General features: G+C 41.2%; 1 protein-coding gene across 2 annotated transcripts; it reads right to left on the bottom strand.

Annotated features, from left to right (window-relative positions):
- Positions 1–11,544: 11,544 nt before the first annotated feature.
- LOC26515046 lies at positions 11,545–12,773 on the bottom strand. 2 transcript variants are annotated; one of them, XM_014904629.3, is made up of 4 exons: positions 12,752–12,773; positions 12,512–12,590; positions 12,402–12,445; positions 11,545–12,331 (listed from the first exon to the last, which is right to left on the bottom strand). In XM_014904629.3, the coding sequence occupies exons 2-4, from the start codon at positions 12,543–12,545 to the stop codon at positions 11,759–11,761; spliced, it is 651 nt and encodes a 216-aa protein (XP_014760115.1). In that variant the 5' UTR covers positions 12,546–12,590; positions 12,752–12,773; the 3' UTR covers positions 11,545–11,758. The 2 variants fall into 2 exon arrangements, with proteins under 2 accessions (XP_014760115.1, XP_014760114.1); XM_014904628.3 differs by lacking the exon at positions 12,752–12,773 and having other exon boundaries at positions 12,512–12,702.
- Between the last annotated feature and the right edge of the window lie 2,632 nt (positions 12,774–15,405).

Here is a 15,405-nt window from a genome sequence, read left to right on the forward strand (position 1 = left end):
TGACTCCTGTGTCTTCTGTCGCTGCACGTCCTTGAAGCTAATCTCCGGGTGGATCCCAAATAATTTCGAGCGTTTTGACGGTTTGTTCAGTAAAATTGCTGAAATCAAAATTCATTTCTTGGTCTTCTGCTGGAATGTCTGCTAGTAACGCTGGGTGGTTTGCGCACCATTTTCTTAATTTGAATTTTGCTTATCCCAACAGGTTCATTAGTTGATCCCTTTTTCTTAGTGCTTCCTCGATGGTGTGCCCTCCGGTAAGACAATCATCTAAATAACAACCATGTCGCAGTGCATCCGCACCCTGGTTCAAATGTAACAGTTTCAGTTGATAATATTTTAATGGATCCATAGAGTTGCGTCTCCATAATATAATTTGAAACTTGCGGTCATCTGGGTGTATCATAATCTGTCGGTACATTTTCTCGACGTCTGATGTAAAAACATATTGATACTATCGGAACCGTAAGAGAATGGATAGTAATTCATTTTGAACTGTTGGTCCAATCCGTAATAGATTATTTAAACTTTTTCCGCTTGTCGTCGTTGCTGAAGCGTCAAATACAACCCGAAGTTTGGTAGTACTACTGTCAGGTTTTAATTCACAATGATGTGGAATGACATAATGGTTTAATGTTAGTTGTTTGGTTATTAATCTAGTCATATGCCCTAATTCTTCATATTGATCCATAAATTGTACATATTGTTTCTGGAGATCAGGATCCCGTTGAAGTCTCTTTTCCAATGCATAAAAACGCCGATATGCCATTGGATGGAAATTTCCTAATGTTTTTGGGTCTTCCTTAAATGGTAGCCGTACACTTAATCTTTTATCTGCCCCTTTTTTATATTTTCCATGAAATACTGTTCGCATAACTTCTCGTCCGTGGTAAGGCTCCTTTTGTGTTCGTCGAGAGTGTCTAACTTCCAAAACTGTTCGAGCAGTCTATCGATTCTTGGTTCCTCCATGGTGGATAGGGCACTGCTTACCGGTGGACTTGTGTGTACCACCGAACTGGCTGCTGCTGGTCCGGATATAATCCATCCTAATGAGGTCCGTTGAAATAATGGTTGTCCTTGTCCTAGGTTTATATGTAACGGTTCGATAAGTCGTGGGAGACATTCGGCCCCAAGCAGCAAATCGATCCCTTGTGGCTGATTAAAATTGGGATCTGCCAACCGTAGTTCTGGTGGAATGTTTTTTGGGCGCATAATTGGCTCTGATGGTTGATTCGACATGATTTCAGGTAGTACATAAGCCACAACTTGTGTTTTGAACTTTGTGGTTAACGAGAACATATTTAGTACTGTTCGGTAGCTTGATTGTTTTGTGCCTCCTATGCCTCTTATAGTAATGTCGGATGGTGCTAGTTGCACTCCGAGTTTTTCAGCTAGTTCCTGAGAAATCAAATTCACTTGTGATCCGGAATCGAATACCGCCCGGCATTTGTGTCGTGCTTCGGTAGGACCTTGGACTTCCACTTCGGCGGTTGCTAGTAGTACATAAGTTGTTGTATGTTGGCTGGTTGTAGATGCGCTTGTTCTTGTAGAGGCACTAGGCAGCATTGTGTGATGATTCCTTTTGCACACCTGACATGAGAACCTGGATTTGCATGAATTGACTGTATGGTGTAGCGATAAACAATTTGTGCATGCATTTATCCTTGTTTTTTGAAGTGAAACTTCTTATACGACGCCGGAAAATGTTGCGTTAAACGTTTAACGCTCCAGTGGAGGGGGAATAGCGTTGAACGCTTAACGCAACTCAAAAGGAGAAGAGGAAAAGAGAAGGATAGAGTGCGAGAGAGAGAGAGAGTGAATGAGAGTAAGGTATCGCCAGGCGCATGCGCTGCTATGGCGATACACGTAGCGCGTAACAGCTGCCTAGACTAATATTAGTGCCTATGCGTGAGTGCATCAAGCGTCCTATGTGTCGAAAATTCTTTTTCTTATTCTTATCTCGTATTTTGTTATTAAAGTGTTTCCCATAATTAATTCGTGTTCTATATAATATTGACGCACTACTTGTAGTATTAGTACAGTGAATAGTGATTCAAACAAACAATAAAATGAGTGACAGTGAAAATACGCATAACACAGCGGATTCCTGGTTATGTGGTGGTACGTTTCTCTTGAATATTTCAATTGTCCATAACAGATGCACCTTGTGGATCATATCATCTTGAAATTAATATCAATTGGATTGGCAAAAATTTTAATGATTTGATTTTGAATTGATTTTACAGCGGAAAAAGACAGTGCAGCCGGTGTTTTAAGAGAAGGGAACAGAGCACAATATTATCGTGAATACCGAGCACGAAAGAAAGCAGAACTTGGACTTTGCTTTATAATAAATTTATAAAATGTGAATTGAAGAAAGTGTTGGTCACTCCACCTTATTTTTATCCTTTCCCTCCCGCTATTTTTCTTTTATACGAAATAATATGCATTTTTTGGAATATCGCTAAGAAGTTTCACTTCTTTCGCGCGTAGGGACTCCACGCACACAATTTTTTTTTGTGTTCTTTCACTTGGAGTCATGTCCAAAAACCTTTGGCAGGTTTGAAGTCGATGACTGCCATGGGTGCATATGCTACATTTTTAAACCGGTGCTTGAGTTGATGAGCGAAACCCATTATTGACCACTGTCTTTTGTAGCGTAACTAGGCTAGTTGCTTGCCGCTCTAGATGGTCAAGCATTTGTTTTAATGATAGTTGGCAGGTTGGGTTTGTGATGGCGAGTTCTATACATGACAGGGTATGGGAATCTATTTTTTCTTCAAGAATGTGTATTAGAATCGGATCCCAACCTACTGTTGATATATTCAGGGCGTGAAGGGCGGTGATTGTTCTAAGCACTGCATCATGTAAGCTACGTAGCTGATCTGCTGATCCATTTGTTTTTAGATGTGCAAACAAGGTTGCAAGTGTTGATTTGATGAGGATTCTTTCATTCTGATATCGAGCCTTTAATCGCTGCCAGGTATCTTGATAACTGGCGTGTCCTCCAAATGTTGTGGAGATTAAATTCTTGGCCTCCCCAATTACATGGTTCTCCAGGTACCGGAATTTTACTGCATCGCTGTACTCTTGATTGTGTACCAGTTCCGTAAAGATGTCGCAAAATCGTGGCCACTTCAAAAATTCTCCGTCAAATTTTGGCATGTCGACTGGTGGTATTACAAATGGAGAGGCCATCGCGGGTTTTTGTGTTGGCACTGACGTTGATGGTGTTTCTTCGTTCAGAAAGGAAAAATACTCTGCTCGTACGACCTGAAATCTGTCATCGGTGTGTCCATCATATTTTATGGCTGGTTCCAGGTCAATGAGATCATGGTATCCCGTGACGATTGCCTTCCATAACTCCTTCATGTGTTGTCTGACGTGTGTGGACACTTCCCGTCCTTCGGTGCGGTTGCACAGAAAGTCTTCCATATCGTCTAGTCGTCCTTCATGTCTTCGTTTTAATGATGTTACGTGAGCGTCTTCTCCCTCGGTTCCTTGTACTTGTGCCTTTTGCTCAAGATTTTCTCCAGTTTTCCGGGGCCTTTTTGACGGGCCTGACCCTGATGGGATTCCATCGGAAAATATGGCTTCATATTTCTTCACCAGTTCTTCTAGCGCCTTTGCCTTTGTGAAATAATCATTTTCCGGGCTTAGCGCCAGCTCACGGAGCTTGGCGTCGTTCCTTTTAAATTGACTCCATGAGTGAGTGAGCTGTTTTAGTCTCTCCTCGAAATATCCGTCCTTGAGCTTTCGCTCTGCGGAGTCCTTCGTGAAATTTTTTATTAATCTTTGGATGGCTATGTTGGTATCAATTTGCTCATCAATGAGCATCTGGGTTACAGGGTCTGATTCTGATCCCATGGTTGCGGTGTAGTTTTTTTTTTTTTTTCTTTTCGTTGAGTTAAATTGCGTTGAGGTTTGTGTTCAAGTTGTGATCCTAAAGGATCACGTCGGGGTCACCAAATGTTCGTCCGTAGAGCGTTATGCGGCAACTACGTCAAACTTGAACTCACGGGAGTCACGGTAGGTCCCGGAGTCGTAGTCAAAGATCGTAAATAGTCTCGACTAAATTTACCTGGATTCTGCAAGGGACTGCTCGGGTTGGCCAGACGCTTGCTGTGATCAGGCTGGAGTTGATGTGCTTGAAGTCCTGGGGTGGTTTTCCTCAAGTACCGGTGGCATGGGGGTTCGGCTGATTCCTTATCGGCCGGTCCAGATCCACATAAGGTGTATCTAGCAGTGTTTTGTTGTTTCTCAACCAAGGCGGTACACCTAGAGGTGGTAACAGATTTGACTACCCAAGCCTTCCTGGCGGCATTGAAAAGATTTTGCGGACGACGAGGACTACCGTCGAAAATCTATAGTGACAACTCTAACGGTATCATGTAAGCTGACTAATTTTGTTGGAGCCTATAACGAACTTTCAGAAGTAAAGGAAGCAAATTTCGCCGAGGAGGCACAAGCAATGATACATAAGACCTGCGCAAATCTGAGCATAGAATTCAAATTTATACCACCTCGGGCCCCCCATTTCGGAGGCCTGTGGGAAGCCGCGGTAAAATCAGCAAAGCATTTATTGAAACGAACATTAAATACCGCAACACTAACTCATGAAGAACTGGAAACCATAGTCATTGATATTGAAGCCATTCTAAATTCTCGCCCGTTGACGTCTGTCTCTTCCAGCCCAAGTGATCTTTCGGCACTAACGCCAGGGCATTTCCTGATCGGGGAACCTCTAACTGCATCACCCGATATCCACCAATCAAGGCGACGCAGAGGTTTACTCACTCGGTGGAAGCGTCTCGAATAACTTCGAAAAGAATTCTGGACACGCTGGAGCCACGAGTATCTCCATGAGTTACAGAATCGATCAAAGTGGACAAGAAGTTGCAAGACCGTAAAGATTGGTGATCTGGTTATAATAAAGGAAGAAAACATCACTCCGTTGAACTGGCCCCTTGGACGCTTCGTAGCAGTCCATCCTGGTAAAGACGGCGAGATCCGAGTGGCAGAAATACGAACAACATCCGGCAATATAACACGGGACATACATCGACTGGCGGTGGTACCAATCAACGATAAGAAGAAGGAAACCAATCTGTAAACAAAAACAAAAAAAAAAAGAAAACAAAAAAGCTTGTCCTTAAAATGGGTGATCCCCCCACTGACTCTTCCCACACCCCCACCACCAGAAAGGAAGGCTAGTAATCCGGTTGTCATCACTTCAATCAACAACGTGACCGGGACCATCATAGAAGCCACCGATAGGATATCAATCAAATCTGCACTCGAATGGACACTCATCACATTCTTTGACCTCAGTCAATTGGCACGAGAGATCGAGACAGTCAAGCAGGGTATCCGATCTGTAAAATAATGGTGCCCAACAGCCGAAGCCTGCCCCACGATCATCCACACGTTGCAACAGGAAGTGGCGGAAATCCAAGATGCCGAACAGTTAATGCATCATCAACGACAAAAGCGCGGAGCACTGAACATAGTTGGAAATATTGCGAATATATTTTCGGAGTACTCGATGATCAATATGCCAAACGGATGGAGAAGATTATTGACAAACTAAGAGCCCAAGAAAGCATCTCTCATAAAATAGTGGAGAACCAAACGTCAATCCTGGATACCACTATCAACATCAAGAGGAGGTCAACAAGCGAAGCTCAGAAGAGGATGCAGGACTTAGAAGCCAGTTTGGCCAGAATCAAGGTGGGAAACTTACGTCTGATCCGTATCTTCCACATGCAGTTTCAGAGTTGGTCGTCGTAGCAAGCCGCATTCGTCGAGTCCAGGATGCCGTATTGAATGTGCTAATCGGGGCACACGAAGGAAAATTAAGCCCTGCATTGGTTTCGGTGGAACAAGTAAAACAGGTGATTACAAAAATACAAAAACACCTTCCACCGGGAAGACGACTACTCATCACTAGTGAGACAGCACGAGACTTACATCGATTGGCGACCACTCGGGTACAAGAAACTGAGGACTTATTGATGTTCCATACAAGCGTTCCATTAGTCGAAGAAGACGAATTCACTGTATATCGAATGGAGCCAATTCCACAAATAACGAGAGACGGCCTAGTGATAACCAAGACGGAAACAAGATATCTAGCAATAGATCAAATCATCATCCGAACCATCGGCCGAAAACGATCAAATCATCATCGACGGCTTAGGCAAACTGACAATCAGGCAAGATTGTGTAATTCAAAGCCCAACAATCACATTACACAGGCCGACAATTTCCAACTTTTTTTTTCCTCCACGCATAATTTTACCTGCTCCATAACCTTTAGGCTCCCCTGAACCAAAGTCCAAAACAAACATAGGTTCTATCACCCACAGTTTCCGCGGTACACCTAAGAGAAGAAATCGATCAAATTTTACCATATATTGAATTATGTAGGCCGTGTAATGGCGATGACCATCATTGTTTCTAGTACATATCATTTTTGAAATGTATGTGTACCAACTAAAATTAAAAAATGGTATCTAGCAGTTACCATATCTTTGGAATACTCATCCAAAGTTGAAATATCAGATTTTCTACATTAATTTTTGGTCTTCTATGATTTTTCCCCAAAAATTTTTCTATGGAAGCTTTTTATTTTATTATTGAAATCAGTAGATCATACTATGTTTTAATTTTGGGTTTAAGGAAAAACGCGAAATAATTTTATTGAATTTATTATAGGTGGTTAAACAATATTTTCTTCAATTAAATTGGAGTTTTTAATCTCATATTTTCAAGAAGTCATGGCTATATACGTTTCTATGTTCAAAACGTATCTATTGAAGGTTCAGCTTGTTTCGTAAAGCTTTACAGAAGTTGTAGATAGCCAATAAAAAAGTCAATAAAAAAAACTCGGCTCGGTTGAGTTGTTTGTGTAGACGGAGGTCCTGACAATGGCAAGGTTCTCATGGCTGCTGAGCGGTCGGGACTGATCTGCCTAAAGGGTCCTTTAGATGAGCCGCTCGATCAACTTCTTCGACAGTTCTGGGAAGTGGAAACCGATCCGATTGTGAAGGCATCAAAGCAAGAACTGGATTGCGAGAGTCACTTTGTTAAGAACTTCGTGCGGTTAGAAGGTGGTGCCTATACAGTCAGGTTGCCAATTAAACAAAACTGGGTTATTCGTACTCACAGGCTCTACGTCGTTTCCAGTCGTTTGAGAGGAAACTGTCTCATCAGCCCGAACTGCGCGCTCAGTATTCACCCTTTATAAAGGAGTATCTTAACCTAGGTCATATGTGCCTGGTTCCGCCGGAGTTGCATCGAGATTGCAAATATTTTGTGCCACATCACTGTGTGCTAAAGAAGGACAGCATCATGACGAAACTTAGAGTGGTGTTTGACGGTTCCGTTGTTAGCACCTCCGGTTATGACATCTTAATGGCTGAGCCGGTCATCCAACCTTAGCTTTTTCACATCCTGCTGAGGTTTCGTTCGCATCCGGTAACGCTGAGTGGCGACATTTGTAAGATGTACCGTTGTGTGAGGATGGCGTCGTCTGACAGTTTTTTGCAGTGCATTCTGTGGCGGGATTTCCCTCTGGAGGAGGTAAAAACCTATAAATTGGACACGGTTCATATGAAACAAAGCTGGCGTCCTATCTATCCGTGCGAGCGATGCACCAATTGGCTAAGGACGAGGTTGAAGTCTTTCCAGTGGAATCCGAAATCTTGCTTCAAGATTTTTACGTCGAAGATCTTATTTCTGGTGGCAGCTCCAATTAGGAGGTTGTTGGCATTTTACGGCAGATTTCAGCGCTTTTGTCCAAGGGCGAATTTCAGCTGCGGAAATGGTGCTCCAATAGCGTGTTGATGAATGACTTTTGATGACGGCAGCAACTTCACGAAAACGTTGGGATTGGCTTGGGATCCTTCCACAGATCAGCTGCAGCTTTCGTTTTCTGCTCTTCAGACCACTTCAAAGCCGTCTCGAAGTTCTGTCCTATCATCAATAGCGCGGTTATACGATCCTTTGGGCCTTGTTGGTCCAGTCGCTACCAAATCAAAAATATTCTTGCAGAAGCTGTGTCGAGAGCATCTTTCTAGGGATGAAAGCTTACCTCAGGGTTTTTACACCGAGTGGCAGGAGATCTGCCGGAGCTTCAGTCACACCCAACGTGCAGAATTTTCTCGGCTGGCGCTAACTTTTGAAGCTCTCGTGGAGATTCATGGATTTTGTGACGCCTGCATTGAAGCATATGGAGCATGTGTCTACATAGTTTCCAGGTCGCCAGGGGCTGAGAGCCGCCTTCTGTGCGAAGTCGCGAGTGTCGCCTCTTAAGACGTTAATTGCGCCGAAATTAGAGCTGGCTGGAGCTGAGTTGTTGGCAAGAATGATGGCAGAGGCTCACAGTCTAGGCGCTTACAAAGGGAAGTATTTTTATTGGTGCGACTCTTCAGCCGTGTTATCGTGGATTCGAAATGAGCCTGCCAGGTTTAACGTTTTTGTCGCTAACCGCGTGTCAACCATCCAAAATCTGACGAGTTTCATGGAGTGTCGATAAGTGACTACGTTGGAAAATAGTAGATATCTTGTCCCGTGGAGCCCTTCTTACTGAGTTGATCGGATCCAGGTTATGGTGTCAGGGGCCGCCCTGTTCAAGACCCAGGAGCACTGGCCTGCGACAATAGTAATTAAGAAGCCAGCATTAGTACTTCGCCCTTCAATTTCATTGGTACAGTCGCCATATACAAACCCTGTGGCGACATGCAAATACGTTAACTCCTTTCCAGCTCTTTTGCGAGTGTTTGCGTACGTCTATAAGTTTGGCAGACATGTCCATCATAAAAGAATTACCGATTATCTCACCGTCTGAAGACAGGAAGTCGCACGCTTTATGGGCAGTTCAGCGCGTTCATTTGGGTGATGAAATAAGGACGTTGCAGACAAAGGGAATGGTTGCCTCCTCCAGTTCGCTGGCTTCGTTATCCCCCTTTTTGGATCAATTTGGATTGCTTCGATTAGACGGGCGCCTCAAGAATTCATCCTTGGATTACGATGGTCGTCACCTAGTAATTTTGCCCAGGAGCCATCCGGTAACGCGAAGCATAATCCTTAGCTTTCATGAGCACAACCTGCACGCTGGACCTCGATCGTTATTGGCGATGATACGTTCTCAGTATTGTCCGATTGGGGGGAGAAAAACTGTGCTTAAGGCGTCAAATAAATGTGTGAGATGCTTTCGGACGAAATCTCGTTTGTTGGAGCATGTAATGGGCGATCTTCCGAAGGAGAGAGTTTAAGGTTATCAAGTCTTCGATGTAACCGGCATCGATTTTGCGGTCCTTTCTTCTATAAATCGGAGGTTCGCAACAACTCTCCTATAAAATGTTATATTAGCGTCTTCATTTGTTTCCGCCGCCTTTCTGCATGCACTGAGGAGGTTTATTTCTATCTGGAAGAAGCCTCCATAGATCTGGTCCGACAACGCCACCAACTTCGTTGGAGCCAAAAATCAGTTGATCGAATTAAAGAGACTAATTCTTAGCGACGAGCACCAGAGAGCATTCTTGGATTTTTGCCTTCCAGAGTCCATTGAAAAGAAGTTCATCTCTCTCCGTCCTCTCCACTTTGGCGGCTTGTGGTAAGCTGCTGTTAAGACCGCCAAGTATCATTTTTATAGGGTCGTGGGCTCGGCTGTACTAAAGGCCGATGATTTGCAGACGATGGTGTACAATATTGCTGCAGTGATTAACTCGAGGCCCGAGTCCCTCTCATTGAAAACCCCGCTGATCTGGATGTCCTGACTCCTAATCATTTTCTGCACGGAGGGCCTTTTAGTCACTAAACTTCTAGTTTCAGTGAGCCAGACCTGACAAAACTCAACATAAATCGGCTAGATGCTTGGCAACGCGTCGTCTTTCTTCAGTAGTGTTTCTGGTCCAGATATAAGGAAGAGTATTTAACCCTATTGCAGCAACGATCCAAATGGCGCATCCCTGGTCAAGTCATAGCAGTAAATGACATCGTGCTGGTGAAGGACGAAAACTTGCCTCCAATGAAGTGGCCCCTGGCGAGAGTCGTCGGAGATGACGGAGTGTGTCGGGTGGCGCTGCTGAGGACGGCGTCCGCAGCTGCAAGGCGGGCAGTCAACAAATTCTGCCTGCTGCCCCCTTATTGATGCTGTTGAAAGCCCGTCATCCAACGGGGGGAGTATGTCGGGTCAAGCAGCCGCCGGAAAGAAGTTTGGCATGCAATAATTTATTGAATTCGTGACGTCACTTTCTTTTATATTTATGTTCGCATCGCATGCTCTCGTGCATTCGATCGGCCACCTGCATCTGCCGTCATGCACTAGCGTTTTTCTCGCTCTCTCCCGGGCTCTCTCGATCGCTCCGCAGCATCAAGCGTTGAGCCGCGCTCCCGTTTCGTATTCTAATTCGGTCTTCACCCCCTCGCAGTCACATCTATGCATATATCATTTGTATAAACCCAAACATTTCAAATAAATTGTATGAAATTGAACTGTGCTTGTTTCTACTAAAACCAAGATTTAGAACATTGAATATAGCTCCCGAAAAAGGTCGGTAACTGAACACTGGGGTTCCCCTAAATTTTATTCTCTGGGCATTATTTTTTTAGGGGGGTTTCCCTTGACTATTTTCGACATAATTTCGTCATTTGAAGAGCGCTGTTGTTTAAGTTGCTTTTGGTAGAATTTTTTTTGGAAAGACACCTATAAAATCATGCCAAAGCAAAAGCAGTTCACTGATCGCGATAAAGAAAAAATTATTTTATTGGCTGAACAAAATGTGTCAAATCGGCAAATAGCGGCTGAAACACATTTCAATGAAAGCTTAGTGCGTCGTTTTTTAAAAAAATATCGTGAGACAGGTGAAGTAAAAAGAAAAAAAGGAACAGGTGAAAAAAAATGCACCACGCCACGTGAAGATCGCTTTATTTTGAGAACGAGCCTGCAGGATCGTTTTAAAACTGCAGTGCAGATAAGATCTGAGGTACATGAATAGTTTTCAAAAGATATTTCGGAGCGAACTGTTCAACCTCGGCATAACTCTATGGGAATGCTCGCACGATCACCTGCAAAAAAGCCACTTTTAAATCCGCGAATGAAAAAAATCGTCTAAACTGGGCCAAGGACAAGGAAAATTGGACTGCTTCTGATTGGTCAAGAGTGTTATTTTCAGATAAGTCCAAGTAGCTCCAGTAGTAGACTTTAATTAATCAACTTACCATTACATACAAACAGTATAATGATGGTGGGTGTCGTGTTTCTATATAATGTTAACGTAGGCAGCCAGCATTTACTAACATGCTTAAAATTTAACGTTCCTAGTATAACGACTAGAAACTTTCGTCCTCTACACCGTATCCATTGTAGTTAGACATATTCCCAACAGGATCCCTTTAGAATATGTTCGGACTATATTGTTCTCTCCCGCGTTCAAAAATACTTAAAGCCACCACCCTTCCCCCCCTAATAATGATTACGTAATCAAAAAAAAAATATTTGTTCTTTTAATTTGAATTTTCAAAAGGAGATTCCAGCCAATCTTTAATATTTTTTATTATTGGAAGTTGGCTTGTCAAAATCTCTAGATCTCCGCAGGTATCATCTATGTCTTCGTCGTCTACATAGTCCTCGTCAAGCCATTCTGGGTCTTCACATCCTTCGTATGACTGAATTACTAGGCATTCTCCCTTTCGCCGTCCAGCCATACAGTAAAGAGATTTGTTTGATTTCTTATCGAAGCTTACAGCTACATTTTTATGAATTATTGCATGCCGAGAAGCTGATTTTTGGGATGCTTTCAAGATATTTTATAGATAGCTTTACCGGTACCGTTCTCACATGACGTTTTTCTTCAATCGAGGAAGATCTTCTAGGCAATAGTCTTAGATAGGTTGCGCTTCTCGACAAGTTAAACCCTTCTTTTTTGAGCTCTTTGTGAAGATCAGACAAGGTTTTTACACTTCTAACAAGGTTAGTGCGCCTCCTTTCATCAGCTCCACTTTCAAACAAGGCTATCTCCAAAATAGTTTTATGGAGAAGCGGTTGATCGTCTTCAATCGGGGGTCTGCCGACTGTAGATCGTTGGCTACAAAAACTTTTAGCTTCAGGAATTTCCTCAAATAGGCAACGCAATTTTTGTTGTTTATTCTGCCTGTATTTATTTTGAGCTTCTGCAATTTGTTGCTTGCGCTTGAGGCTATTTCTTTCCTTTTCAATTTCTTGCCTAGTTTTATCAAGCTCCTTTTGGATTTCGCTAGACATTTGCCTTTTCCTGCGCAGGCTTTCTGTAGCTTTTTTCGCTTTTGACATTAGTTGTTGTCGTTTCATCTACAATAGTAAAGAATTTAAGTAATTTAGTTGATCTGTTAACTTATATTTTTTATTATTATTTACTTACCATGTTCATTTTTAGATCGATGGAATTGTCATTTGAATCGATCACTGATTGAGGAATATGATTTCCATTTTTCTTTAACCAATATTAAAATAGTTTTATTATTCACTTACCTTGCTGAGACCTTAGATCAGTAGAATTTTCCATTTCGATCGCTGAGTGAGGAACATCATTTTTGGGAGTACATATATTCTGTAAATAGGTAAAAATATATAATATAATAATTTTTCCACCAACATGCAAAACCATGTGTTTGTCACAATTAATAACACAATTTTGTTTTTATTTTGACAACACTATGAATGAAAATGTATAGCGAACTAAATTAAATATATTAAAAATATCGTACATACCTTTCAAGCATTCATCGTTTTGATTTTTTTTTGTAGCACCTGATTTTCATATTTTTTTATAACATTTTTTATACATATATGTTTGAAAATCTTTTTCTTCTTTTCTTGCTGTTTTCCATTTTGCCATTACTTCCTTTTGACAATCCGACGGTTTTTTTCTGGATATCGAAGCTATTGCAGAACATGTTACAAACGAAACTTTAAAACAGTTACAGTGTGCCACTAAAGTCATGATACAGCAGATGATTTTGACTTGTTTTTCATATTATTCCCTTGTTAAATTATTAAGAAAAAAATTTATGATGCCGAATTATTTATTTGACTTATCCTAACAATATAATAAACAAAAATAACAACTTTTCCTTTTAGTTTAGTTAAAAATAAGAAAAAACTTAAAACTTTGGTAATTCATACACCACAAAAGTCATGATACACCTATGATGAAATTAATTAAATCTTTATTTAACAGCTTAAAATTAAATTTAATATTTTGTGGGATATCCCTTCATTTTAATGACTTCCTTAAGTCGTCTTGGCATCGATGAAACTAAAGATATGATGGATCCATTTTCTCCCACTCCTCCAGAAGAGCTGATTTGAGATCGGATTTGCTTCCAATTTCGCGACCCCTAATATTTTTTTCGAGCTGATTCCACACGTGCTCTATGGGGTTCAGGTCTGGACTCTGTGGGGGAGGATTTAATACGTGTAGAATGTTGTAAAGAATCCAAAGTCGAGTGTTTATGGCCGTGCGCTTCGGGTCATTGTCTTGATAAAAATAAAAGGATTCCCCAATTCCAAGGCGATCTGCGCTTTGTTTAAGATTCCTTTTCAGGATATCAATGTACATTTTGTGGTCCATGATACCATTTACAAATTCCAAATTTCCAACACCTGCAGAGCCGATACAACCCCAAACCATGACTCCTCCTCCTGATTTTTATATTCTTTAGCAAATTCAAGCCCTTTCATGCGATTCTTTTTGACACATGTGGCTTTTTGCGTGGTGTATAGGATCCAAACCCGAATTCTTTAATTGTCCTTCGGATCGTTTCTGGGTGGACATCCTTATTGAGTGTTGTGTTTACAACATCAGCGACTTTAACGGCACTTTGGAAGGACTCCTTGTCAATAATATGTTTTTGGCGCATTTGTCTCAATTTTGGCGGCCGCCCACTTCTCAAGTTATTTTCGACCTCATTCTTAAAACGGCCTATCACATGTTGGATAGTTGACAGGCTTCTATTAAATATTTTAGCAATTTCTGCATAGGATTTCCTATCCTTAACATGCAAGTTTAAAATAATTTTTCTTTCTTCAACTGTCAGCTCTTTACGCGGCATTTTTTTTAGCTACAAATACACTTTTTCACTCCCAAAATGTTATAAATGTAAAGGAAGGCATACAAAAGCATAATAAAACAAGAAAGAAAAGCTAACTTCGGGCGGAGCCGAAGTTATTATACCCTTGCAGTTGTTCCATTTTTGATCGTTCAGTTATATGGCGGCTATTGGATATAGATGGCCGATCCCTATGAAATTTGTCAAATAAGATTATTTTGCCCAAAATGGAATCTGTACCAAGTTCCATCTTTCTAACTTAAAAAACAGCAAAGTTATGCCAATTCCGATCGACAGCTATACGATATAGTCGGCCGATCCTTATGAAATTTTGTAAACAAAATATTTTGGCCAAATATAACATGTGTGGAAAGTCTCAACCCTCCAATTTAAAAAACACCAATGTTATGGCATTTCCGATCAATCAGTTATATGACAGCTATAGAATATAGTCGACCGATCCCGGCCGTTCCGACTTATATACTACCTGCAAGGAAAAAAAGGATGTGTGCAAAGTTTCAACTCGATAGCTACAAAACTGAGAGACTAGGAACCGACAGACAGACGGAAATGCTTATATCGACTCAGGAGGTGATCCTGATCAAGAATATATATACTTTATAGGGTCGGAGATGTCTCCTTCACTGCGTTGCACACTTTTGACCAAAATTATAATACCCTCTGCAAGGGTATAACAAGAAAGGAAAGCCAAAAGACAGACAGACAGACAGACAGACAGATGGACAGACGGACATGCTCATATCGACTCAGGAGGTGATCCTGATCAAGAATATATATATTTAATAGGGTCGGAGGTGTCTCCTTCACTGCGTTGCACACTTCTGACCAAATTTATAATACCCTCTGCAAGGGTATAAAAAGTTCCGTTACATTGCCAAAACAGAACAGATAGGAGCGGGAGTTTTCTTAACTGTATCATGACTTTTGTGGAATATGAATTACCAAAGTTTTAAGTTTTTTCTTATTTTTAACTAAGCTAAAGGAAAAAGCTATTATTTTTGTTTATTATATTGTTAGGATAAGTCAAATAAATAATTCGGCATCATAAATTTTTTTCTTAATAATTTAACAAGGGAATAATATGAAAAATAAGTCAAAATCATCTGCAGTATCATGATTTTAGTGGCACACTGTAATTCCATAATTTCACAACGAACAGCTGATTTTCGATACAGAAATAATAGAATTTGTATATCGACTTAATTATAGAGTTGCATTCGGTACTTATCGACGGAGTAATCGGCGGGAAACCACTTTTTAAATAAATATTTTTAACAACAATATTTTTATAAA

Source organism: Drosophila ananassae, chromosome XR, assembly GCF_017639315.1.
Source record: "Drosophila ananassae strain 14024-0371.13 chromosome XR, ASM1763931v2, whole genome shotgun sequence".
Lineage (NCBI taxonomy): Eukaryota > Metazoa > Arthropoda > Insecta > Diptera > Drosophilidae > Drosophila > Drosophila ananassae.

Excerpts from the sequence above, each read along its gene's own strand:
- LOC26515046 (XM_014904628.3), bottom strand. The coding sequence starts at position 12,647 with ATGGTTTTGCATGTTGGTGGAAAAATTATTATATTATATATTTTTACC. Across the intron at positions 12,446-12,511 it reads TGATCTAAGGTCTCAGCAAG|TGATCGATTCAAATGACAAT; the intron begins GTAAGTGAATAA and ends TTCCTCAATCAG. Across the intron at positions 12,332-12,401 it reads TCGATCTAAAAATGAACATG|ATGAAACGACAACAACTAAT; the intron begins GTAAGTAAATAA and ends TTACTATTGTAG.